Source organism: Astatotilapia calliptera, chromosome 23 (assembly GCF_964374335.1).
Source record: "Astatotilapia calliptera chromosome 23, fAstCal68.1, whole genome shotgun sequence".
NCBI classification, from domain to species: Eukaryota; Metazoa; Chordata; class Actinopteri; order Cichliformes; family Cichlidae; genus Astatotilapia; species Astatotilapia calliptera.
Genome location: NC_137443.1, coordinates 683,074 through 706,582, shown reverse-complemented (window position 1 = coordinate 706,582; position 23,509 = coordinate 683,074). Strand labels below are relative to the sequence as shown.

The following is a 23,509-nucleotide window of genomic DNA, read 5'->3' as shown; positions in this document are numbered from 1 at the left end:
TAACGTTAGCCCGCGACTTTGTTCCAGTTTTGAATTTTGGCCCACTGTGTGTTTGAGTTTGACACCCCTGCTCTAATGTGTAGTCAACCAAGGATGGGATCCAAACATGTCTTTGTAAGGGAGGAAAACTTTGTGCGGCCTCCTTCTTGAAACTGCTTCATCCTGTGTTCACAGCGTGTTGCAGTTTACTCAGCAGTGTTATCCTGTAGTTACAAGGCCCTTTGATTGCATTTGAACACAATACTTACAATGTCAGGTCACAAGACATTTTAAATACTTTGCTGCCTTAAAATAAAACTTATAGAAAAAAGCAATGAACCTATTCTGGCATTTCATTCTAGAAAGGTTACATTTATGTATTTGCAGTTTCCTTCCCACAGTCTTTTCTTATGAACATGTATAATGTTCTTTTATTATGTGCATGTCTTTATTGTTGTATGTTTTCTCTGCACAGCTCTGTGTTGGACAAAAAGATGTCCACCTCAGACGGTTTGGAGCCATGGTGCGCTGTCCATGTCTTAACGGATCATTCTGAGTATTCGAACATTTTCATGGTTTTTATGGGGAACTTTTCATTTTGATAAATTACCACCCACTGCATTTCCATGGCATACAGCTCCATTCATTGTGCTGTACTATGGATGCATGCTACACTGGGATGCTAGTGTTTGTGGAGTGATGATGGGTTTCCTCAGGTGTAGCTTGTGGTTACTCATTCGTGACGGGACAGTCCGTCCTTTCAGGCAACAGGTTGCAGTTTGTTGCTGCAAAGGTTGTAACAGTGAAAGAAATCAACAATGCAGTTCTTTGTGTTCATTTTATTAAAAGGTTTTTTTTCTATTTATAATATACGACAAATAATCGGACATGTCTACTTTTATATTCATTATCAATCCTCGACAACTTTAAGTGTAGTACATTTAACACAAAAATGGTTGGTGCATGAAAAATTCATCTGTAGAGGCTGCAAGTAAAACTCAGGGATGCAGCTGTTTTGTTCCTGCAACATGTGGCTGCCTCTAAATCGTCGATATAACTGCTGTTCTTTAAGTGAATGCACATCTTACATTTAACATTTCAATACCTCAAGCTTAACATTTGCCATTTATGGACCAAAACGTGTGATATTTACAGAACAGTACCAGAGCAATGCAGGAAATGTGCTGGTATGACGAGTATTGTCAGGGCCGCGCAGGAGAGATCGTTTTGAAGTTTTGGTGCAGCCCTTGTCGTGGGAACAAGAACCACGTGTTTTTGGCACAGGTATCATCTTCCATCCTAGAGGGGAGTGCAGCTTTACATTTGAGCAATACGTAAACAACATCTTGTCTTTGTTTTTTGCATATGTGTGTTATGTGTCCCTCCCTTAGGAATGCCAAGCATACTGCTATTTCCTTCCCTCTGTTTGACAATGCCAGGAGGGACGACGTTTTACAAAAGGAGTGAGAGACAGAGGGAAACTCTCTAGATCACGAGGCGGCATCAGTAGTCGTAAGCTGCAAGAAAGAAACAGAAGGACGGTTATCCAACTCGCCGTCTGGCAGAGTCTACGAGGAAGAGGAGCATGCGATCCACTTCGTGAAGAGAGGTTCATATCCAGACGGGCATGCAATCACACCAAGGTGGTCTTACTTTCTATTGTGAGGATGCAGGTACTTGCTGCCGTGCCTCTGCTGTTCACGGCCTTGCACATGTACTCTCCCTCGTCCTCGGGGAAGGTCTCCGGCAGGTAGAGGCAGTATGTCTCTCCTCTCTCTATGTACTGATAGTCCTCACAATCTTGAAGCACCTCTCCCTCAAACCACCAGGTCACCTCTGGCTTTGGTTCCCCGGTGATCTTTACGGTGAACCGAACTGGCTCAGAATCTACCACCGACTGGTTTTTGAGGGGCTTTTTAAACCACGGGGCCCCTGACCTGGCGTGATCCTCCTCATCTTCGTAAGCCGCAGAGCCGTTAATGATGCTGCCCTCGTCCTCCATGTCGTCATCCTTCTGCAAACAGAGGACAAAACAATCACAAAAAGTTGTTCGTTTGTTATCTCGGTGCAGTTTGTCATGAAAATGGAAGATTTACTTTTTGGAGCGCGGCATCAATCTCCTGCTGCTCAAACTGCATCCTCTGCAGTTTCTGCTCCTCTATCCGCCTCCGTTCCTCCTCCTCTCTTGCTTTGGCCATCTGCTCAAAGCGGGCTCGCATGTCCACTTTCTGTTTGAACGGTGACTCTTCGGCCCTCGCTGGAGTCGTTTCCTGGTCCTCATCCTCCGGAAAAAACAAAAACTTGTAATACATGCTGCCGAGATCATCTTCCATTGATATGAAAAAAAACCACATGTGCTATAAAGTGCTCTTACCTCCTGGAACCGCTCAGCTTCTCTCTCCTTAATTTCATCATCGATGGCCTTCCTCTTGGCTCTCTCCGTCTCGATCTTCTTCTGAATCTCCTCCTCAGTCAGCTGCTTGATCTTCTCAAACTTGGACTTGAGGCTTTTGGCCTGAATGGAGCCGGTTCTCTTGAGCTTAGTGAGCTCTTCGTACTCTTTGCTTACAACATCCGAGCTTTCATTTATTTCTTCCTGTAACGATATGTGGAACACAACTTTAAACATTTAGTCACATTTTTCTGTAAAACACGCTGTCGACTCGACTGGCTGCTGTCTGATATTTTCAGCTGTTCGAGACTGACCTCGCCCATCTCTTGTCTGAGTTGTTCGAATTCCTGCTTCTCTTGCTCCATTTTCTTTTTGCGCTCCTCTGCCTTGCGTCTCCTCTCAGCTTCCTCCTTCTCTTTCAGCAGCTCTTCAAAGTTGATCTCCAGTTTCCTGGGGTGCAGGGCTTCCTGAGACTCGCTCTTTACCATCCCTTCGTCCTCATCTAGTACCTAAACACACAAGCACCCACAAAAGTGTTTCAGTATTTTAATGTTTAATGAAATCCTGCAGCAGTAACATCTTCAATTTGCAAAAGCAAGTGCAAATCTAAAGCATTACAAACATTAGATAAACAGCTGCATGCAAAAAAAACAAGATGCATCGTCTGGAGGCCACTGTGTCCTTGTATGTGTAGGGAACACATTGATAATAAGACTCTTGGAGTAAAAATAATTTATACTATATCTGAAACTGAAAATCTCTTACTGTTTCATCTCCAAATGCAGACTTTTCCTGATCCAGACCAGGGCTCTTGAAGAAATAATTGAGACAAGGAAACAGCAGTGCAGTTGTAGCCCATCATTACTGATGTGCAGCATGAATCTATTACAGGCAACACTTCTGCAGGGTCACTTAAAGAAGGTGTTGGCTTAATCCACTGATGCTGAATGAAACTGTGTTTGATTGTTTTACAAATATCGTAAAACTGCTTTTCATGCATGTTTTCCTGCTCTGTAACAAGAGAGCTGAGCAGCAAAGCAGCAGCAAATCAACTTGAGGCTTTAACAGCACAAAAAAGCAGTAACACATTAGTGATCAGTCCAATACATGCAGACTGTGCAACGCTTTTGTCACCAAGTGATGGACGTTTACCATGCTCTTGCGGGCCTCAGCAAACAGCCTCTTTTCCTCCTCCAGTCTCCTCTTAGCCTCCTCCTCTGCCCTTTTCTGCTCTTCCTCTCTCCTCTGGCGTTCCAGCTCCTCAAAGCTGACACATATCTTCCCAGGCTCACTGCCCTCCAGGTTCAGCAAGGCCATCAGCACCTCGTCATCCTCGTCTACAAGCTGAGTGAAAACCCAACGGTGCAAAGACCACATTAATGTCTGCCTGGTTTTAAAAAGCAGTTGATCTCACCGCCTGTACACACAGTAAAGGCAGCTCTGCACAGAAAGCTCGATAATTATCCAGACTAGTTTGTTTCACTAACCAGGCCAACCAGCTGCTGACTAGAGTGTAACGTTCAGTTGGCAGATGATCGCTTCCTCACGCACAAAAGTTCAATCTACACTTTTAAGGCAAACAAATTCATTGATATAATCAACAGATATGTATCCACTCTGAGAGAAAGGTTTTGTATTAAATGCAGATTTAATATTGACCATGCTTTTCCTGGCTTCAGCAAAAGCTCTTCTCTCCTCCTCCATCCGTCTCTTGGCCTCTTCCTCTGCTTTCTTGCGCTCTTCCTCTACCCTTTGTCTCTCCAGCTCTTCAAAGCTCAGTCTCAGTTTTCCTGGGCGAAACTCCTCCTTGTCTTCCTGTCCTGTGCTTTCCTCGTCTTCTTCCTGATGGGACACAAACATATCGCAAACGTGATTAGGCCATCTTCACAACACAAAAGTGATTTGGAAGCGCAAACACAAATCCCCTAAAGTTGTTTTTATGAGATGTTAATCCCAGGAGGACTTCTGAAATATTTTCACATGGCTCGTGATTTATATCTTGCTTGAAGTAACTGTACACTGGAAGATGCTGGCAGTCAGAAGGAAGGTTGTTATATCCGTCTGTAGATATGTATGTGTGGTTTCTCTGGTACCGCCCTAAGCTTGAGGGCGGTACCAGAGGAGGGTTGCAAAGCGACATGCAGATGTACAGCAACTATGGGAATGCTAAAGCTGCTGAAGCGCACTTGTTGCCTTCATGAGATCTGCCAGTGAATCGCACATGTACAAAAGCTATGCTTGCTGTTTTGCAGTCATGTGTACCATTCCCAGCCTGGCCTCCTCAAAAGCTTTCTTCTCCTCTAGCAGGCGGCGTTTGGCTTCCTCCTCCGCTTGCTTCCTCCTCTGCTCCTGCCTTTCTTTCTCCAGCTCCTCAAAGGTCAGTTTCAGCTTTCCAGGAGTGACTTGAACCTTATCGGAAGCTTTCTCCTCTTCATCCTAAAGCAAAAGAAAGCAAGAAAGCAGACCTGTGGCTGTAAAACACAATATCTCCTGTTAACACTGCGTTCACATTGACATCTTCATTTACCTGTTGATTAACTGAGCGTCTCTTCACTTCCCGGAAGGAGCGCTTGTTTTCGTCGTAGCGTCTTTTTTTCTCCTCTTCTGCCTTCCTTTTTAGCTCCTCCTCTCGATTCTTCTCCATGTCTTCAAAATTCACTTTGATTTTGCCGGGAGGTCGTGACGGCTTCGCCGGGACCACACGCACCAGGATTGTGTCATCTCCTTCCTAAAAAGTTAAAACAGCCGATAATCACGGTCTAGAGAATTCACAACAACAATATCATCACAGTTTATATTAAAGCAAATGTGACGAGTCAGATATGATATTATTATTACTATTATGTGTGTTGTCTGCAGCACTGAGAGAGCAAACCTCCCACGTTCACTGGGACTGTGTGTGGGTAGGGAGCGACTGCAGTTCGCAGTAGGTCAGTGTACGGGTGTCAGTCTAAGATAGCAGCAGTCGCAGCAGGGAAGGCTCGAGCTAATTCTGTCTGTGGGAGGTGTGGGAAACAGCTGCCAGTCATCTGCTGTCTACACCTGGCAGCTCTGTTCCAGCTGTTTCCAGATCAGTGCATTCCTATATGTGAACAGGCTCTTTTTAATGGTGTGATCTGAAGCGTCATTGTCTTGTGTGGTCAACGAGGCACAAAGGAAACGGTTAAAGCAGCAGTCAGGGGTCAGAGTAGCTTTTTAGACACGCTTTGAAGAAACTGATTTGACTTCATGATCTGATCTTTACCATAATCAGGGTCCCAGATACACGTAATTGTGTAACGTAACGTACAAAGTACAATGGAATCTGTTCACTGGTACAGATTCAGCGAGATATTTGAATAAGCAAAAGTTATTGTTTCAAGTTTGAGGAGAAAACATCTTTTGGGTTTGTTTTTTTCCGATTGTGTTTCAGTGAAAGCAACAGTGTTACGCTCCTGCTCTTTCAGGCTCAGTGTTATTAGTGATGACTAAGGCAGAGCTTTGCAGCCACATTCAAAGTTTCACACTGAACAGGATCCATATAAAAGCCCCATTTTCAGACAGCATTGTGAACCTTATTGCTTTGCTACAGCAGCAGAATCAGGGCAAAGAAGTAGTGCACTGCTGCTTGTAATTGCCTATTTGGCACGAGATCACTGACGTAACCATTTCCAAGAACTGCACCGTCTGAATGTATAAGAAGCCTGAAAGTGGACTAATTGGAAATCTCTGTCTGATTTAGCTTGAATCGTTTTCCTGCATAGTGAGGTTAAATGTGTGCCAGCAGTTCACAGACTGGTCATGTTAGCAATGCTACTGGTGGATTCAGACCTACATCCAGTCTGTGCCAACTCTTTGGACCTCAAATGCCCATTACAACTCATCCGAGAGGCAGCTGAGGATTAACCATTACAGTGGTAACCACACTGGTTCATCGCAGCCTCTCAAACACCAAAACACACTTTGTTTTTGCTTGAGCCCAGGTTCACTGACCTCAGCGGCTTTTTGAGCCAGTTCTTTCTGGATTTTGGCTTTCTCCAGCTTATCCTGGGCCTCCCTCTTCTTCCTCTCTTCCTCCATCCTCTTCCTCTCCTCCTCCTGTCTTTGTTTTTCCATTTCTGCAAACTTCCCCTTCACGCTACCTGAGGATTTCACAAAGCGAGACACAAGCCTTAAGCCTCGTCTTCCTCCTGGATAGTCATCGCTCATTACCATCCCTTACCTTTGATTTTGGGGACGTAAGATTTTTCCACCTTCGCTGGCTTCACCTCCTCTTCCTCATCACTGGAAGCAAGCAGTTCTTTTATCTGTGATCGAGCAGATAGAAAGTGTGACGAGGTGAGGTTACGGTTTAGCTGGGATCATCTCCTTTGCCACTCAGGAGCCATGCTGGTCCCAGCAAGAACACGAGCCTAATCCCTGCTAATAGCAGTGTCATGTGGCTTGCAGCAGGCCTCTGATTGGCCCGTCGTGTTGTTGAACAGATAGGGGATGAGTGCAGGTGTCCGAGCCTGGCCAGCTACGGCACAGCAGTACACAGGAAGGGCGTTTTGTCTGAGTGCCTGATAATCACACAACACCGTATCACTGCCTGTATTTCACTGCAGTCGAGTAGGAAGAAAAGCTGAACCCTGGAATTCTTGATCTCTGACCTTCTCAGTGGGACTGATGTCTGCTTTTTTCTAATGGATTAATGACGTTTTGGTGATATATTAAATCAATTTAAAGCAATTTACCATCGTGGACTAATCTGATTAGTTGATCACTGGATTCAGACGTTTCGGGCATCGTTCATGCTGCTTCACTATCACGTAACCCGCTGGATATTTGACATATGGTGAATTCTGAATTTAAAGTAGTGGTGAGAAAGTTGTTCAGTGCATATTAATATGGTTAAAGATGGCTTTTTACAAAAGGTCACTTTAACAACAAGCACAGGCCAGTTTGACTGAACATGGGCTCATATCTACAACGTTTAGCAGGTTAATACATGAGATGTGACAGATGTGACAGATGTGTCGGTGCAGTGTAAAAATCGAGTTCTCTCACAAACCGCAGTCTCTGTCACGGCGCCATGCCTCATCATGCCATGCAGATCACAGTGGGAGGTTAGTGGGGTTATCAGCCTTTGACCTGCTGCTTCCTGCGATGCCACTCTCTCTCCTTGATGTATTGCTCCTTCCTCTTCTGCTGCTCCTCCCTGTTCCTCTGCCTGCTGCGCTCCTCCCTGGCCTTCTGCATGGACTCAAATTTGCTCGTCACGTTCTCCTTGTCTTTGTTGAGCTTTGGCACGTAGCTTCTTGCCACCAGCTTTCTGGATCTGAGGAGTTTCTGTGGTTTAACAGTCGAAAAAATGATGAGTTCGTTGATGTAACTGTGGGAAAAAATGGTACCAGAAATGTAAAGATGCTGCCAGTGTTTTCCATCTCACCTCTTTTTTGAATGCCACATCAGAAATGTTCTGGTCTTCATTTGTTTCAGGCTCTTCCTCCTCCTCGTCCTCCTCCTTCTGTGAAACACCATTAACATCTCCCGAGCTCTCGTTTCGCCCTTTCTTTTCTTTGTGCTCCAAGCCGTTCACGTGTGTCTTGTCGGTCTCATTGCTCGCCGTTTCATTCCTGCCACGAGGTTTCTGATCTTCTGTGGATGCTCTCTCACCTCTACCCTCGACGTCATTGGCTGTCACATCGCTTTCTTTATCTTCCACGTCGTGGGCATCTACAGCTGCCACCTCAGTCATGTTTGTACCACAGTGACAGGCCGACAAACACACTCTGTTTAAAGTTCTTCACCTGCAAAGCACACAAGTCACGGTTCAAACACTGATGACCAGCCAACCTTGCTTTTTTATTCCACCAAACGTGTTTTTAAGAATCTGCTGTTAAACACACAAAGACACAACTCACTCATCACAGCAGAATAAAAGCTTAAAACTAAACTGACAGATACATGCTGAGTTTGTTAACCTTTGCCATGTAGTGCCGCACATAAGTGCTCCCTTTGGCCGACAACATGGCAGACTACATTAATTTTACATGATTAAAATCCTAATTTTAAAGTTTTTTTTTATTAATCTGTGTTTTGAATCAATCATTTTAATGCCATTTCTATCTTTGCCTAATTTGATTTTCCATCCTTTAGCTGAATATCAGCGTAGCACTTTACTGTCGTTTTGCTACATTTCACAGTTACTGTCTGTCTGCACTGTCACATTTTTACCACTGCAAACAGAGCTGTTACTCAGTATCTGGAGAAAGAGTGCAATGGAAGCTTGCCGGCCCCTATTTATAGCCCACTTGTGGCTCTAGGGCATGTGATCGTGACTATTTCTGATGACTGATAGGCAGTTGGACACAGCTCGAGCTGGCACCCACATGTCGCCCCACAGACCCTCGACAAAATGGCCAAACTGAGAGCAGGACAACTGGATGAATGAGAGCTGTTTGGACTGTTAGTCACCCCACACTAAAACTGTTGCTGTGTATCAGCGTCCCCAAATACCTTTCAGACTCAGACATGAAGATCTCACTGTGACCCGGCACAGCTAATCAGAAGCTCTGCCATTGAACCAACAGTCAACGCACTGAGGCGGATCACTGTAGGCCTCACAGGTGGGTTCAGCCCGACTTCAGAAGTATTCGAAGCACTTTTACATTATAGCAGAGAGTGGCTAATTGAAGCAATTATAGTTATCAATTTTAGGCCTACAACACACTGCTGGAGCCAGGGTAGGTTGTAGCTTGATTTAGGGACGGCTGATTTGATTTTCCACCCTCGTTTTAAGAGGTGAATGCCAAAGTCAGACAGTGACAGTGTTTGTTGCCCTTTGTGGATCTTCACGCCATATTCTGACTGTTTAAATTCCAATTTAGAGGGATTTTGAAAGAAATCCATTATAACTCTATTGCTGCTGATAAATAAAAAGAACCTCTCTCAATATTTAAACAAACGCTAGTGTGATTTCTGTGCACAGCTGGCAAAATCATGCCATAAAAGCCTGATTCTAACCTCAGTCACGTTTAAAACTATTATTAAGCAGTGAAGCTAGAGCGACACCAATGAGCATGGCTAAACCCGCAGTAACCAAAGAGCTGGTTAATCCTAATTCAGGGTGTAGGTAAATAATCTAAAACCACACACTTTGGTCTTTTCCAATCCCCCTCGTGCTACAGAATTATGAAACCAGACTTTACCTCTTCAGTGCTTTCGTCCTCCTGCTTTGATTGATTTTCTTTCTTATTCCTCTGGGAAGCCACAAAACCTAAAGTGAGACCAAGCGGAACAATGCGAGGAGCGACCGCTTCCACCCACTCGACTGGCTTCTGGTTGCTGGTTGCCTGTTGGTGAGCAGTTTCCTTAAAAGTACCGTTACTTTCTACCGGACACTGCATTCCGCGCGCGCCTGCTGCAGGTTCAGCTGTTCAGCCCCGCACGCGCTCCCACACACATGCACGCGCACCGGCGCACGGCCCTATCCCGGTCATTTATTCACAGCTCGAAGCCTTTCTTTTTAATAAAATAAATACAGTAATTGTTTTGGAGGATTTCTGGCTGCAGACTCAGCGTTACTTTTGTCAGATTATTATTTATGTATTTATGAAAAGATCGTTACAAAAGTGTAATTAGCGAGCGAATTATTGCTGATTTTATACCAATGACAACAGATGGATAGGTTATCATTTTTGGTTTTTATTAATTTGTCTGATTAACGTTTTTGTTTTGTTTTTAGAATGAACAAAATGAGCATCATCATCATCATCATCATTATTATTGTTGTTGTTGTTAACCAAGGACGCACTGCTGAGATAAGAGCAGCTCGTTTGGACTGTTTGGTAGAACTGGAGTCTAAATGCAGACAGATTATAATTATCTGCTCGTTATCCAGTTCAGCGCAGATTCAGGACTTATCAGTTCAGAGGGACAGCAGCTTGCCCTTTCCTTTTTTCTAAAATGACCTAGATGTTGCTGTCAGTATGCTATGCAGTGACAGTTGGTGCTGACATTGTTGTGCCAACACAAATCCAGTTGTTCAGTGTGTCACATGCGCTCAGGAACCAGGCATCTGTTTAACTTATCTTAAGTCAAATAACTGAATAACAGCTCCACGGTAGTGCTGATAAGCCTTCTTCTTTAAACTGAGGTGACAAAGTGTTTCTCTCACTGTAGATGGATGTAAATAGAAACCTGGCTGCAGACAGCCCGCTCTAATGCCCCCATGCACAGCTGCTGACTCACTGACCACACAGGCATCCGGCAGAAAGTGCACAAAGTTAAGTCCCCATTCAAGCACTCCAGGGCCCGTATCCCTAAGGATTCTGAGAATCCTCTCAGAGAGCTCCTAACTTAACCTAAAAATTCCTTGCCAGGAGTTTTAGCTTAGAAGTGATTCCAGAACATTTTCAGTGAACTCTGAGCAAGGAATGGATGGAAAATCCTATCTTAGTGAGGAGGTGTGGTTGACCCCGTTGCTAGGTATGAGTCATCATTTCAAAAGCCGTGATTGGTTGATCCTACAAGTTTGATGGAAATGAGCTTTTGGTGATAATGAGCAAAGGATGTACCCTCAAATCAATAAACATATTATATACTCTAATCTTATGCTGACTGTAATTGTAAATAATATTTCACATTCAAGAAAATATCTGGAAAATGAATAGTAAGCTGTAGGGGTCATAGCCAGTAGAATCTAAAATATGTGAAAACTTAAACTCATTACACCCTGTTCAAATAATGATTTGTGTCTTATTTGCTCATATTAATATCCTAGCTGGCATATTTTGTAGTTTCACTCCCATATGGACCCTGTTGAAAACAAGATGGCCTATCTCAAGAGGCTGTCCTTAATGAAGTAGAAATCACAACGTTACAAGTCCAGTGTGGTCTTAACGAGGGTAACACGGCTCAGCTTTTAGCAATGTCTGTGATTGCAGACCCAAGTCATCACTGCTGCATTGTTGCATTTTCCCAGTTGCCAAATACCTCGGGGTTGTGATTACTTTCGTCTCCGGTGTAATAGCGTTGTAGCGTCGAGTTGGTGAAGTAATTGCATCTCTAAGGAGATCCACCACAAACATGATTCCTGCACGATCCAATCTGTAGCGTCTCAATAGTTCCCTGTCATCCAGTGTTTGCAGGACATCTCTCCTGCCTCTTCTGTTGGCCATTTTGTGCAGCTGCTTAGGGGAACTCCTAAGAAACTAAAAGTCCTCTTCCCTGCTCTTAGCAGATCTCGCCTTAGGAGCCCTTTTAAGCGCTAGGAATCTTGAGGAATAGCTTTTATATTAACTGGGATTGTCGTGTCACTTTTAGGGGAAATTCTAAGAAAAGGTCATGACTCTGAGAATTTTCTTAGAATTTGGCCGCTAGGAGCCACTTTTTGCACAAAGATTCTTTAGGGATACGGGCCCAGGAATGTTGCAGACAGTTTTTGAGAGGCTGTGCACAAAAGGCTCTGCTGATCATGCTGCTCATTTGTCAAAGCTTTGGTCATATCTACTTTTTGGACATGCCAAAAATGTAGGAAAGCTTCATGATTCTAGCAATTACACTGTGACTATGTGAGAGGTGTTGATATTTTGGACCCCCCCCCTCCCAAACTGAAGAGCTAAAACTCGGGCTAGTGTTGCACTTCTAAGTGAAACATGAGAGTCACAGTGCCTCTGGAAAAGAAAGAAAGCTCGAGGAGTCCTTTGAGGAAACAACATTAAGACTAAGCTGTTGTGTTAACTCGTTCGGTGCACACAATTCATCAAAAGTGCACAGTGTAGATAATAAACACAGAAAGTTTGCCAAGGTCACTACACGTCTTCAAGCAGGCATCGAACTTTGGATTGTTGTATCTGCGTCTCGACTTTGACTGATGTTTGCATTTGAATGATCACATGAACTTCCTGCCCAGATTAAAGCATTAGCTGGTCAGGGGTACTGTTCAGTGAGCTCTCGGGGCACTGGGGTCGTGGTCCTCCTCTGTTTCCGAGTCCGGTGGGGTATTAGGGACAACAAGGGGACTGCTTTAAATAGCACCACAGCTGTGGAAACTAATCAGCACTGCAAGGACAGCTAACCTGAGTCAGACTGGGCCTTAGCATCAGCTGCTGCAGCACAACAACTCAGACTCCCCTGTGGATATTTCATGGTGGTACAGCCCGCGCCCCCACGCTGAAACCCCTGTAAAGTGGCTCACCGGGTCAAAACTGCGCCATGTGCTGCTGAATGGACACACCTGTCCACACCTCTAGCAAAGGTACACATAACTTATGAGCAAATTTCAAACCACATAACCAAGCAGTCAATAGAAAAGGCCGGCGCTACGTGACACGCTCATGAGCTCAGCAAAAGGAAAAAAACTCATCAAATCTTTTATGTCTCTTTTCATTTAAGTTACTTATAAACAGGCTGATTCACACAAGCAGGACTTGGACCAGTTAAAACACATTTTAGCGACCCTCTGATTCTTCCATCCACGCCTCATATAAAATATATTCCTGACACTTGGTCATGATGAAGCTCAGCCATGTCGGACTGTGAAGCAATCCTTCCTCCTGAGCAGACAGGCCAGTCCAGTGGCATGCAATCATGATACAAAGTTGTGCTTTGGAAAGAGTTAAAAGGCAAATGGAAAGTAACAAAGTGTGATCATGAGCAACAGCCTGCTCGGGCCCAGAGCAGTACTAATCTGCAGGTTGAGCTGGATGATTGCATTTTTAGAAGAAATTGCTGTGTTCTGGCCAGACTTGGCAATGCACTGTAGGACATGAACTCTGTGATGCCTCTGCCTTTTCTCCAGCCTACATAGTTAAATGAGATCAAATTAGGTGGTCCGGAAAGAACAGAACAACCCTTCATCAGCTGAGACATGAACAGATGTTTGTGCTGTTTTCAGAAGAACAAGCAGACTGTTGTTCAGCTCGTGCCCCCGTGTGTCTAAATCAAAATAATCAGAATGAATGCTTGTTAGCATCCGTGTTTGTTTTGTTGTTGTTGTTTTTAACAGTTTCTCTCTTGAACTACATTATAACTAATTTGGGTTAATGTTACATACAAACATGAGATCAATGTGGTTTTATTTGGCTCTTCTGTATTAAAGTAGGGACTTAGAACATTTCCGTAATAATGATTCAAAACAGCCCAAAGTTAAAATATTCCAGTTATCTGATAACAGGCACTGGCTTCCACTCTGCACCACTGGCTTGGTGACAGCCCTCCGAGGGACGGTTATTATGGTACTACCCATGACTGGACACAATATTAACAAGGACAGATTTATATGTAATCGTGCATCAGTCAGCAGCTGGTCTCATGGCCCGGGGCTTGTGTACATTTATTACCTGAAATCATGAGGAAAGCTGGTTTATCCTCCTGTGCTGTTAAACAAATTAAACCTTGTGTACATTTTTCTTTTCCGGACCTTCATCGAGGCGCCTTCCTGTCAGCGTGGATGCAGAATATGAGCGTCTCTCACTGCCCCCTAGTGGAAACAAAGGGAAAATACCTGTAACAGTCCTGACCGTAAAATGAAAGGCAAGAAATATATCATGTGAGCTGGTGACTAATTATAAATATTCATTATTCTGCACTTGATGTCTTTATGCTTCAGTTTAAAGGTTGTTCAACGACCTGAGCAAACTAAGAAACTCATTATGATGTGTTGACCTGAAGCCCCTTCATTAAAAGCCTGTGTGTATGTGTTTGCATTGATGTCGTCGGTTTGTGTCACTGTGGCTGAACCAGTTATTAGGTAACAAAACACGTTACTTCACTTTAGAATCAGAGCCTTTCAGTCTCACTGAAATGTGAAATTAAGTGATTTTATGGAGAGAACATTAAGATTTTCTTTGACTGTTGCTGAATTTTGGGTTTTTTTGTTACTTTATTTGAGCTTTGAATACTAACACCCTTGTTTCTTTTATTTCCATAATGTTGTGAAACATGTGTCTACAGGTGTGTTTATGCTTTATTGGTAGTGCTGTAAGAAAGTCAAACATTAATCATAAACAGTGGATTTCAGACTGTGGGCTGGGCGCTGCTGGGCACAGAGCCAGTGGACGTGTGGGTGTGGACTAGTGGAAATATCGATTGAAAATAAGTTAAATGAATGTGATGTTTGTTGTCATAAAATGATGACAAATATATGTTTGTGTGTGTGTGTGCGTGTGTGTGATTTTTGTAGAAAAAAGTACAATTTTCTTATACCCCACCTACTTTTATTTCACTAAAATGTGACATCTGACATGTTTTCAGCTTCCAGAGTTAAAGTATCTTCTTCTTTTGGGTTCCAACACATCAACCCTCTGCCTGCTCTGCTTCAGTACATCCATGAATCTTCTCTGTGGTCTTTCTCTTTTCCTGCTGCCTGGCAGCTCCATATTCAAGATCCTTTCTCCAACGTATCCATTGTCCCTCCTCTGCACATGTCCAGACCATCTCAGCTTTTCCTTTCTCATTTTGTCTCCAAGCTGGTCATCCTGAGCTTCCACTCTGATGTACTCATTTCTAATCTTGTCCGTTCTGGTCCCTCAGGCCAAAAATCTTTAACTCTGCCACCTCCAGCTCCTTCTTCTGTCTTGTTGTCAGTGCTGCCATCTCTGAACTATACATCATAGAAGGTCTCACTAAACCTTCTGGGCATGAGCTGATGGCTGGATATTCTAATAGAGAGCAGAAGTCACGATTCCATCAATTACAGTGTGCAGTCGTCCAGGTCCTGAAGCAGCAAAGCAGCTCAGACCATCATACTAACAGACTAGCTACGATGGTCTGTTTATGAAAAACCTTCCAAAAAGCTCAGTTTTTGTCTCGTCAGTCCGCAGATTATTTTTCCAAGAGTCTTGGGGATCATCAAGATGTTTTTTTTTGGAAAATGTGAGACGAGCCTTTGTCTTCTTTTTGGTTAATAGTGGCTCTTTCCGTTTTTGCCCACTCTGTCTTCCTTATTGTTGAATCATCAACACTAACAATAACTTAACAGGTGAGGCCTGCAGTTCTTAGACATTGTTTTAGCCCTGTGTGGAAAGCTTTTTGACACAGGGCCAGGTAGGTTTGGATGGCTTTTTTTCCCGTAATAATTTAAACTGTCTATTGTTATTTGCCTGAGTGTGACAAATATGCAAAAAATAAAAATAAAAAGATAGAATCTATTTATATATCTGTATGAAAATGTATGTGTGTGTGTGTGTGTGTGTGTGTGTCGGGGGGGACTGGCTCAGTATTTACAGGAAATACATTGTTATTCACAAGCATTTGTGCCCCTGTGCCGAGACAAAATACTGAAAGCAGTTTAGCGCGCACGCTCCACACATGCGCACTATTGACAGCGCCCATCACGTCGAATAAACAACTTCCTGGTCCGGGAAAATCTGACATTATCGCGATAGACGGGCTGATCTGTTAGTACTTCTGCACTTCAGCGGCACGGGCCTGACGCTGGAATGCAAAAGCATAAGTTATTTAGCCCAAACAAAGAACCGGGAAACGTCGGCGCACCTTTTCAGAAGTATCACAGCTATCCCTCGGGACTCCGCTACAGCCCGAGACATGAAGGGGACTCTTAACGTGTGGTAAGAGCCATGGAGCCGTTTTAGTGGCTAACGTTGGCTGGCTTTAGCATAGTTAGCTAGCTAATCCATCAACACCCGGGCTTGTGACAGCAGCTGACCAGCCAGCCGGACCGAGCTAGGGTTAGCATTAGCATATTTAGCTGACAGGCTGTTGAATTAAGTTAGCCTGGTTTAAACGCATTGTTGGTTTAGGGGTTTATGACGCTGCGTTAGTGACAGGTGACATCGGAGCGTCTTCCAGGAGTGGCAGGATTGTCTTTTAGGGTGCACAGGTGCGGTTGTTTATGTGAGTGATGTACGGAGGCTAATTGATGCTGATAACTAGCCTGCTAGCTAGCATTGGTATGTCGTCGTTGCTTGGTGCAACAGTATGGCAAACAAACAACAGACTGACAGCCACCTCCTTACTTAGCACGCGTGTGCTAATGGGAATAAATGGCACAATAATCCATGTTTTCGTTTCGTCTGTGTCTTCCATTCACGGATTAACTGTATTCGGTTAAATAAGCAACATGACATGCCGCACAGTGACTGTTTAATTGATACGTGCGTTAAGATTACTGCTGACACATAGGGTGTGTGACTGTCATTTGGCAGGCCGACCGTCCTGATGGGATCATTGCAGGAATTTCCACGTTCAATTATTTGTTTGCTTTGTTTGTCATCAGGGGATGAGACGAGATCGGTTATTTCGACATTTGCAGCTCTGGGCTCGTTGACTCTCTGTTTTGGCTCAGGATGGCGCAGGGAGGCTCTCAGCTCGACTACCACATCCTGCAGGACCTCAAGCAGCGTTTCCCAGAGATCCCAGAGGGGGTAGTGTCACAGTGCCTTCTGCAGGTACATATTGAAAGCTGCTATTTGGATTGAGACTTGTTATAATATATGTATTAGTGCATCATGTGTTTGCACTAATTCTTGCATCGTAAAAACATTGCAGAAGATATTTATGATCAGAACATGATACCTATTAATCACACTCCTTTCTGCCTCAGAACAACAATAACCTGGATCTCTGCTGCCATCTGCTGGCTCAGGAGAGTAACAGATACCTGTATGGTGATTTCCATCCCAGTCCAGAGGAGGGGCGGCTGAACCGAAATCACATGCTACACATTAGCTTGGGCTACCCAGGTTCAGATGCAAGCAAATCAAATGGAGGAGCAGGAGGAGTAGGGCGCTCCCTAGTGCACAGCACCAGTGACAGTCACATCGATCCGCAGCGACCCAACTACCCCGAACCGCTGTCAGCCCCTGCCGCCATGGCTCCTTCCCCTGGATACAATCCTTTTTTCATGAATGATCAGAGCCGCTCGGCCAGTACTCCCACCCCTCCACCCACAATGCCAGGCATGTCTCCCACATACTCTTCTGTTTCACATTACACCATGAACCCTATAACAGTCACTCTTTCGCAAAGCATACCCAACGTCCCACAAGCTCTGCAGATCCCTCCTGGACACTACGCAAACAACACCAACCCAAGCCTGTACATTCGACCCTCGCCATCTCAAAGCCCGCAGCCAGCACCCTGGTCCTCCTCAGGTGCACCTGTCTATCAACATCAGCAGTCCCCTTACAGCACTCCCACATACGGCTCACCTTACAGCTCCCCACAGCATCAGGTCCAGGCGCAGCCCCAACCGCAACCCCAGCTGCAACCCCAGCTGCAACCCCAGCACCAGCAGTATGTCTTCCTCCCTATTAGCTCCCCAACTCTTCCCAGCATGCCCTACCATCACCAGCAGCCGCCCCAGCAACAGCCTCCTGTTTACAGGCCGTACCAAACAAAGAACCTCCTTAAGAACCAGATAGAGATTACTCTGGAGGGTCCGCGGCCTCGCAGCAATTCACCTGTGCACACTCCTCACCCCCAGGGACAACTTTACATGTCTACCAGTTCTTCGCCCAGCTCCCCTTCGAGGGGCATTGCAATGAGTGCAGGTCCGCAGTCGTACCACCCTGGGGTGTACATGCAGGGAAGACCTCGGCCCGCCTCGTCCCCTCAACCGGGGCAGTCAGCCTATACGTTCAAAATCAAAGTGTCCCCAGGAGGCCAGGCTCAGAGGCCCCCGAGCTCACCACCCGTCACTGAAGCCGAGCCTATTCTCAACATAGTAGACCAAGGGGCGCACAACGCCGCCCCTGCACCCATCCTGCCCATCTCCGCTCTACCGGGGACTATCACCAGTCAGTTTCAGCCAATGCCCAGACGTTCCAGCTCGGGCTCTGATGACTATGCCTACACGCAAGGTAAGGGCTTCTTGTTTTGGTTTGTCCATCAAAATCTTATATTTCAATATTCATATCATTTTATGTATGTTATGCTTTGCAATACTTAAGATCTCGCCTGTCATGGGTTTATTAAGCAGCGTGACAACTTCTGCTGCTCATTGTTTGGACAGTGTGGTTGCAGCTGCACCTTCAGCCTTGTGATATTTTTTTACTGCTTTGTGCTTGATTGTCATCTTTAAGTATGTTTGGTTGTCTGCGTGTTGTGATGAGAAAAGGTGATTGTCAGCCTTTTTCTTTTTTTAATTTAAGGCTGCATGTTGGTCTTTTGCACGTGTTAAGTACACATGACACTGCTCTCATGTGATTGTAGTCTTCCCCACGCCCTCTACCTGCACCACTTTCAGGCTTATAGCAGATTGGAGTCGCAGCAGAGCATTGCAGCTTTTCTTTTCTTTTTAAAAAAAGCCTTTTTGTGTTTGGTGCGTTTCCCTTCAGCTCTCCTGCTCCACCAGCGGGCGAGGATGGAGCGTCTGATGAAGGAGCTGCGGCTGGAGCAGCAGAAACTCGAGCAGCTGAAGGGTGACGTCAACAACATGGAATACGATGCCCTTCAAAGACGCTTCCGACGAGTCAACTCCACCAGTCTTATCCCCCGAGTAAGGCCTGAACGTGTGCTTGTCTTACATGTCAGTCTTTGTGTGCTGCTTCGCTGACCAAAGCTATAAAGGCAAGCTGTGAAATGATCACTGATTTTATTGATTATTATTTTATTCACTGGGAACTGCTTGATTATTCTCCCAAGACCTTCGTGGCTGCTGCTTACCTTGCAGAGTTTTCACTTGACTTCATTTTCGTTGATGTGCTGAAGGACTTGTCTGTGCATGTTTGTCCTGTTTGTGCAGTATTATCTAATCTCACCCGCTGCACACGCCTCACCGGTCCAACACCTGCAGTGAATGGCTTTTTGTGGTGTTAAGGTATATTGCCACCACTTTGTGGTGATATGTTGCCTGTAAAAACACCATATTTAAGGAGTATTAGAAAATCACTGAGACGGTCAAGCTGGTGTTAAGACTGGTTTGATTTCGCTGCTAATACATATGAAAGTGGAGTGGGAGTGGGCTAATCAGACCGGCTCGTGTGCTTACTGTCTGCAGCCTGAGGAGATGACCCGACTACGCAGTCAGAACCGACAGCTTCAAATTGATATTGACTGTACACTGAAGGAAACAGATCTACTGCAGTCTAGAGGTATGTACGCATCACTCGCACACAAATGCATTCCCACACAAAGCTTTGAAGTGTCTCTGATTTATTTGAAAGCACTGATCTTGAAAGAGCCGAGGCCTGAAGCAGACGGTGTCGGGTCCAGAATGATGGACGAGTATCCACTGCAGCGCATGCAGATGCAGGCTTGTGAAATGACTGGCCGGTGCGTTGCAGGCCTCGGGCTGATCTGTGCTCGACCTCCACTCTGGGCCCTGCGTAGTATTTCGCTGGCACATGATTCTTGTTGATTCTGCAGTTGAAACACTTGGCCTACAACACAGCGTGTGGACATTAGTTCCAATCCTTTATCTGTTTAGCAGGAGTGATGATGATGATGGAAGCAGCACACTCTCAGGGACCGTTTTCTTCAGGATTCATTTGGCTGTGTTCGTCTGACCCTCTGCTTTGCAAGATGTGCTGCAGAGAGCAGCCCCACAACTCGATGCTGCCACAACACACTCCATGGCACATTGTGTGTCTGTGGATGTGACATAAATGTTGGCCTGTGCGATCAGACGTTTCGTTCAACAGAATGGCAGCAAATCACAGTGCTCGTGTTCACCTGTGCCAGCACCGTTAGGAGTCTGATACCTAATTTTCTAACAAAGACAAGATTATCAGTGCCGTTAATTCAAGATAAGCTCGTGTGCCTGTGAGATGTGGCCTCATGTTATTCATGTCACATCGTGAGATTCTTGTTGTCCTGAAATGGTAGCTGTTAAAGGTAAAATTAATTTGACAACACGCAAACATTTTACATAAAACTTGTTTACAACTTTCTTCTACAAACTCGAGGACTTTGCTTACAGAGAAAATCCAACAGTTATTTAAGTAAACGTCTCACCAGCCTGATAAAAGCAATCACAACATGTGTGAATGTGTCATTAATCTGTAATCTATTATTTCAGTTCAAACAATCGTTGTGAAGCCTGCTTGTTTGTTGTTTAATGATTCTGTGTGTGTCTGTTTTTCTTTGCTTCAATTTAATATAAAAATCTTTGAGAAAAAATATTTTCCTATAGATGATAAAACACTTAATTATTTGTCATCAAACAGTTAAAGCAACAATTACTTGATGCTCCCAAAGTAGGATAAGACGTTTCAAGTAGGCCTGCACGATGCTCGTCTTCTTCCAGGTGTTTGATTGGCCGACAAGTTGTTGAGTAAACTGAGTCTTTGTGACAGCTGCCTCTGTCTGTCGTTGCCTGTTGGGACAGTTCTGGCTGAAACAGGCTCTCTTTAAAACAAACTAAAGCTTTCTGTCTGATCTCTGCAGGGAAGTTTGACCCCAAAGCAATGAACAACTTTTATGACAATATTCAGCCTGGTCCTGTGGTGCCACCCACATCTGGAAAGAAAGGTAAGCACTTCTGCAGAAGTCAGAGACATTTTAATATTTTACCAAGGTGCAGATTTGAGGCTTCATTCAGATCTTTGTCTCACTTTGGTCTTAATTCTTACTGTTTGGTCTGTTCATGCTGACAGCTGTGAAATTAAATGACACAGAGCTTTTTATAAAGTGCTGCAGATGCATAAAAATGTGTCCGTTTAAACATGTGGTTGCTCGGCAGCATCGTGATGCGATAGGTGTGTAATTCAACTATAAACGAGTTTTTGTTGCCTTAAGATTAAAACAAAAGTCTTTTATAAAAAAGGATTTTAGGAAGATAAACGTTAAAATCAGGTCAGTTTAGGTTAGTTAGTTGCTAGGCAACGTGTCGACATTATATCAGACTCAACTGAACTTTAGTGGATAAAAATCTGATTTCACTGTTGTGAAATTAAAATGCTGTGTAGCTTTTCTAAGGTGCTGTGGTGGCCCCACAGCTTACACGATCGGCTCACTGAAACCCTTTCGAGCATCTGGAGTTAAAGTTGGCCAAAACAAACATGCGGCACTTCCCACACTACCCACCCAAAAGTAGAACTGGCTGTAGTGCAGGACATCCACTAATTGGAAAGTTGGTGGTTTCTTAGCTTCTCCAGTTTGATAGCAGATACTGATCCCAGAGCTGCTTCACTCACATTCGATAAAATGATAGTTTAGCGTAGACAAAAGGAGTAGAGTAGGAAGGTGCTGTATGAGAAGCAGTTCATCTAGCATCATAATATCTGATGTAGAGAAAAACCTTCAGGGCCAGACGATGCACCTGTTGCTCAGCTGCTGAGTGTAGCAGGACCTCGGACAGAGATGTAAGATTCGCTCTGCGGTTTAGTAAATGCATGTTTCTGTCAGGTTTCACCCTTGGGCGATCGTGGCTCAAGAGTTGGGAGTTCGCCTTGTAATCGGAAGGTTGCCGGTTCGAGCCCCGGCTTGGACAGTCTCGGTCGTTGTGTCCTTGGGCGAGACACTTCACCCGTTGCCTACTGGTGGTGGTCAGAGGGCCCGGTGGCGCCAGTGTCCGGCAGCCTCGCCTCTGTCAGTGCGCCCCAGGGTGGCTGTGGCTACGATGTAGCTGCCATCACCAGTGTGTGAATGGGTGTGTGAATGGGTGGATGACTGGATATGTAAAGCGCTTTGGGGTCCTTAGGGACTAGAAAAGCGCTATATAAATACAGGCCATTTACCATTTTTACCATTTGAATGATTACCTGCATTCGTTTTAATGCAGCTCTGAGTTGCAGCCTTTCATTACTGATGCGCATGTTTTACCACGTGAATGAGCTTCTTTCTTTTTGTCAGAAGGGACACAGGCCTCGAAGCGGGTGCCCCAGACGGACGAGGACTTTGAAGGCGCCCAGTGGAACTGTGAAAGCTGCACCTTCCTCAACCACCCTGCACTAAACCGCTGTGAACAGTGCGAGATGCCACGCTACACCTGAGCTTACGCACTGTGCTGTATCTCCACTCCTGCCTCATCCCTTGCAAATCCCTGGATACTATAAGCCCCGCCCCTCTACAGTCTGCAGAATCTGTGTAGAGGTCTCATCCCATCAATCAGTATACGTCCCCTCCTACCTGCTGAGGAAGAGCCACTTATCCCTCTCGTCCTGCTCTGGTCCCCTACTCCTGTGCACTTTGACCTTTGTTTTCTTTGATGGATAATGACCACGGAGGGCTGGAGCTTCCGGCGGCAGACATGTAAGAGCATACTGCGGCTCAGACGGCGGGCGCAGCAGGCTTCAGAGATGTCAGAGCGCTTTAAGGATTGAGGAGGAGGAGCTGTGGTTTACCTGGCGACCATTCCATGCAGAACTAATGACTGCCCTGTTTACACTGTGCCCATTCCCGAAGTACAAATGGAGACACTTGTTTTATCCAGGACCTCCAGCTCCCCCATTCTGACAGTGGAACAATGAAAGCAATGAGTATATAAGTTGTGACTAATGCGAAATGTAGACTTTACACTGTATCTGGCTCTGTATGAGAGCTCACTGAAAGAACACTAAAGACACTTGCATACGAGTATGTTCCTGGTACTTTTATGCATATTATTACCACCCTGTATTATGTGTTCAACAGATGTTGATTTCCTGTGCAAATGCCTCAACTTGCTGTACTTAATAAAAGAGCTGATTCTATGTGACTTGATCCTGCGCAGGTGCAGAGTTTCTCTCCTTCCCAAATGAAACACGCACGATTGATTTATTTTCTACTACATGTTTATTGTGTTTATCAGACCAGTGGGAATTGTAAATGCATGCACACATTCATTTACTTTGATGTTGCAGGAGGGAGTTCATGAACGCTATAAAGGAGCTTTAAGAAGACGCCCGTTACCACAGCACGCCGCCGTAGGTCGTCTACCTCGCGGTCCTCGTTTCACTCGTACACAGCACGTCTCACTCTGGCGTGCACCTTCGCTCAGACGCTAAAACCGAGTCTGTTGCCTTTTTCAGCTACAGTCTAGGGAAGCAGATGTATTTTTAATGGTGCCTGTTGAGAGCGTTTCATTTCCTACTGAGAGGGAAGATAAGGAGGCATCACACGGGTAGGTCTGTGAGCACATGCTGGGTGGTATGATCATGCACACTCGCTCAGCAGACGTGGTCATTTGCCCTCTACCTTCCTACTGCTGTGCTTGTAACTAACAAGCTTTATTATTTTATTTATGATGCAGTTTCCTGAAAAAGAAGGTATGACTGGGGGTATTTGAAA

General features: G+C 44.9%; 2 protein-coding genes across 6 annotated transcripts; one reads left to right on the top strand and one right to left on the bottom strand.

Moving 5' to 3' along the window:
- Positions 1 to 803: 803 nt before the first annotated feature.
- On the bottom strand, positions 804 to 9,737 carry nexn (nexilin (F actin binding protein)). 5 transcript variants are annotated; one of them, XM_026159535.2, is made up of 15 exons: positions 9,544 to 9,737; positions 7,782 to 8,142; positions 7,484 to 7,681; positions 6,573 to 6,657; positions 6,344 to 6,492; positions 4,899 to 5,099; positions 4,634 to 4,807; positions 4,031 to 4,213; positions 3,524 to 3,715; positions 3,137 to 3,181; positions 2,686 to 2,880; positions 2,354 to 2,575; positions 2,076 to 2,261; positions 1,633 to 1,993; positions 804 to 1,496 (listed from the first exon to the last, which is right to left on the bottom strand). In XM_026159535.2, the coding sequence occupies exons 2-15, from the start codon at positions 8,088 to 8,090 to the stop codon at positions 1,483 to 1,485; spliced, it is 2,514 nt and encodes an 837-aa protein (XP_026015320.2). In that variant the 5' UTR covers positions 8,091 to 8,142; positions 9,544 to 9,737; the 3' UTR covers positions 804 to 1,482. The 5 variants fall into 5 exon arrangements, with proteins under 5 accessions (XP_026015320.2, XP_080153126.1, XP_026015319.2 ...); XM_080297000.1 differs by lacking the exon at positions 3,137 to 3,181; XM_026159534.2 differs by having other exon boundaries at positions 1,464 to 1,993.
- A 5,909-nt stretch (positions 9,738 to 15,646) lies between these two features.
- Positions 15,647 to 22,942, top strand: tab3 (TGF-beta activated kinase 1 (MAP3K7) binding protein 3). Its single transcript, XM_026159665.2, has 7 exons — positions 15,647 to 15,906; positions 16,575 to 16,746; positions 16,902 to 18,159; positions 18,637 to 18,797; positions 19,299 to 19,392; positions 20,687 to 20,770; positions 22,094 to 22,942. The coding sequence occupies exons 2-7, from the start codon at positions 16,645 to 16,647 to the stop codon at positions 22,231 to 22,233; spliced, it is 1,839 nt and encodes a 612-aa protein (XP_026015450.2). The 5' UTR covers positions 15,647 to 15,906; positions 16,575 to 16,644; the 3' UTR covers positions 22,234 to 22,942.
- Positions 22,943 to 23,509: the final 567 nt, after the last annotated feature.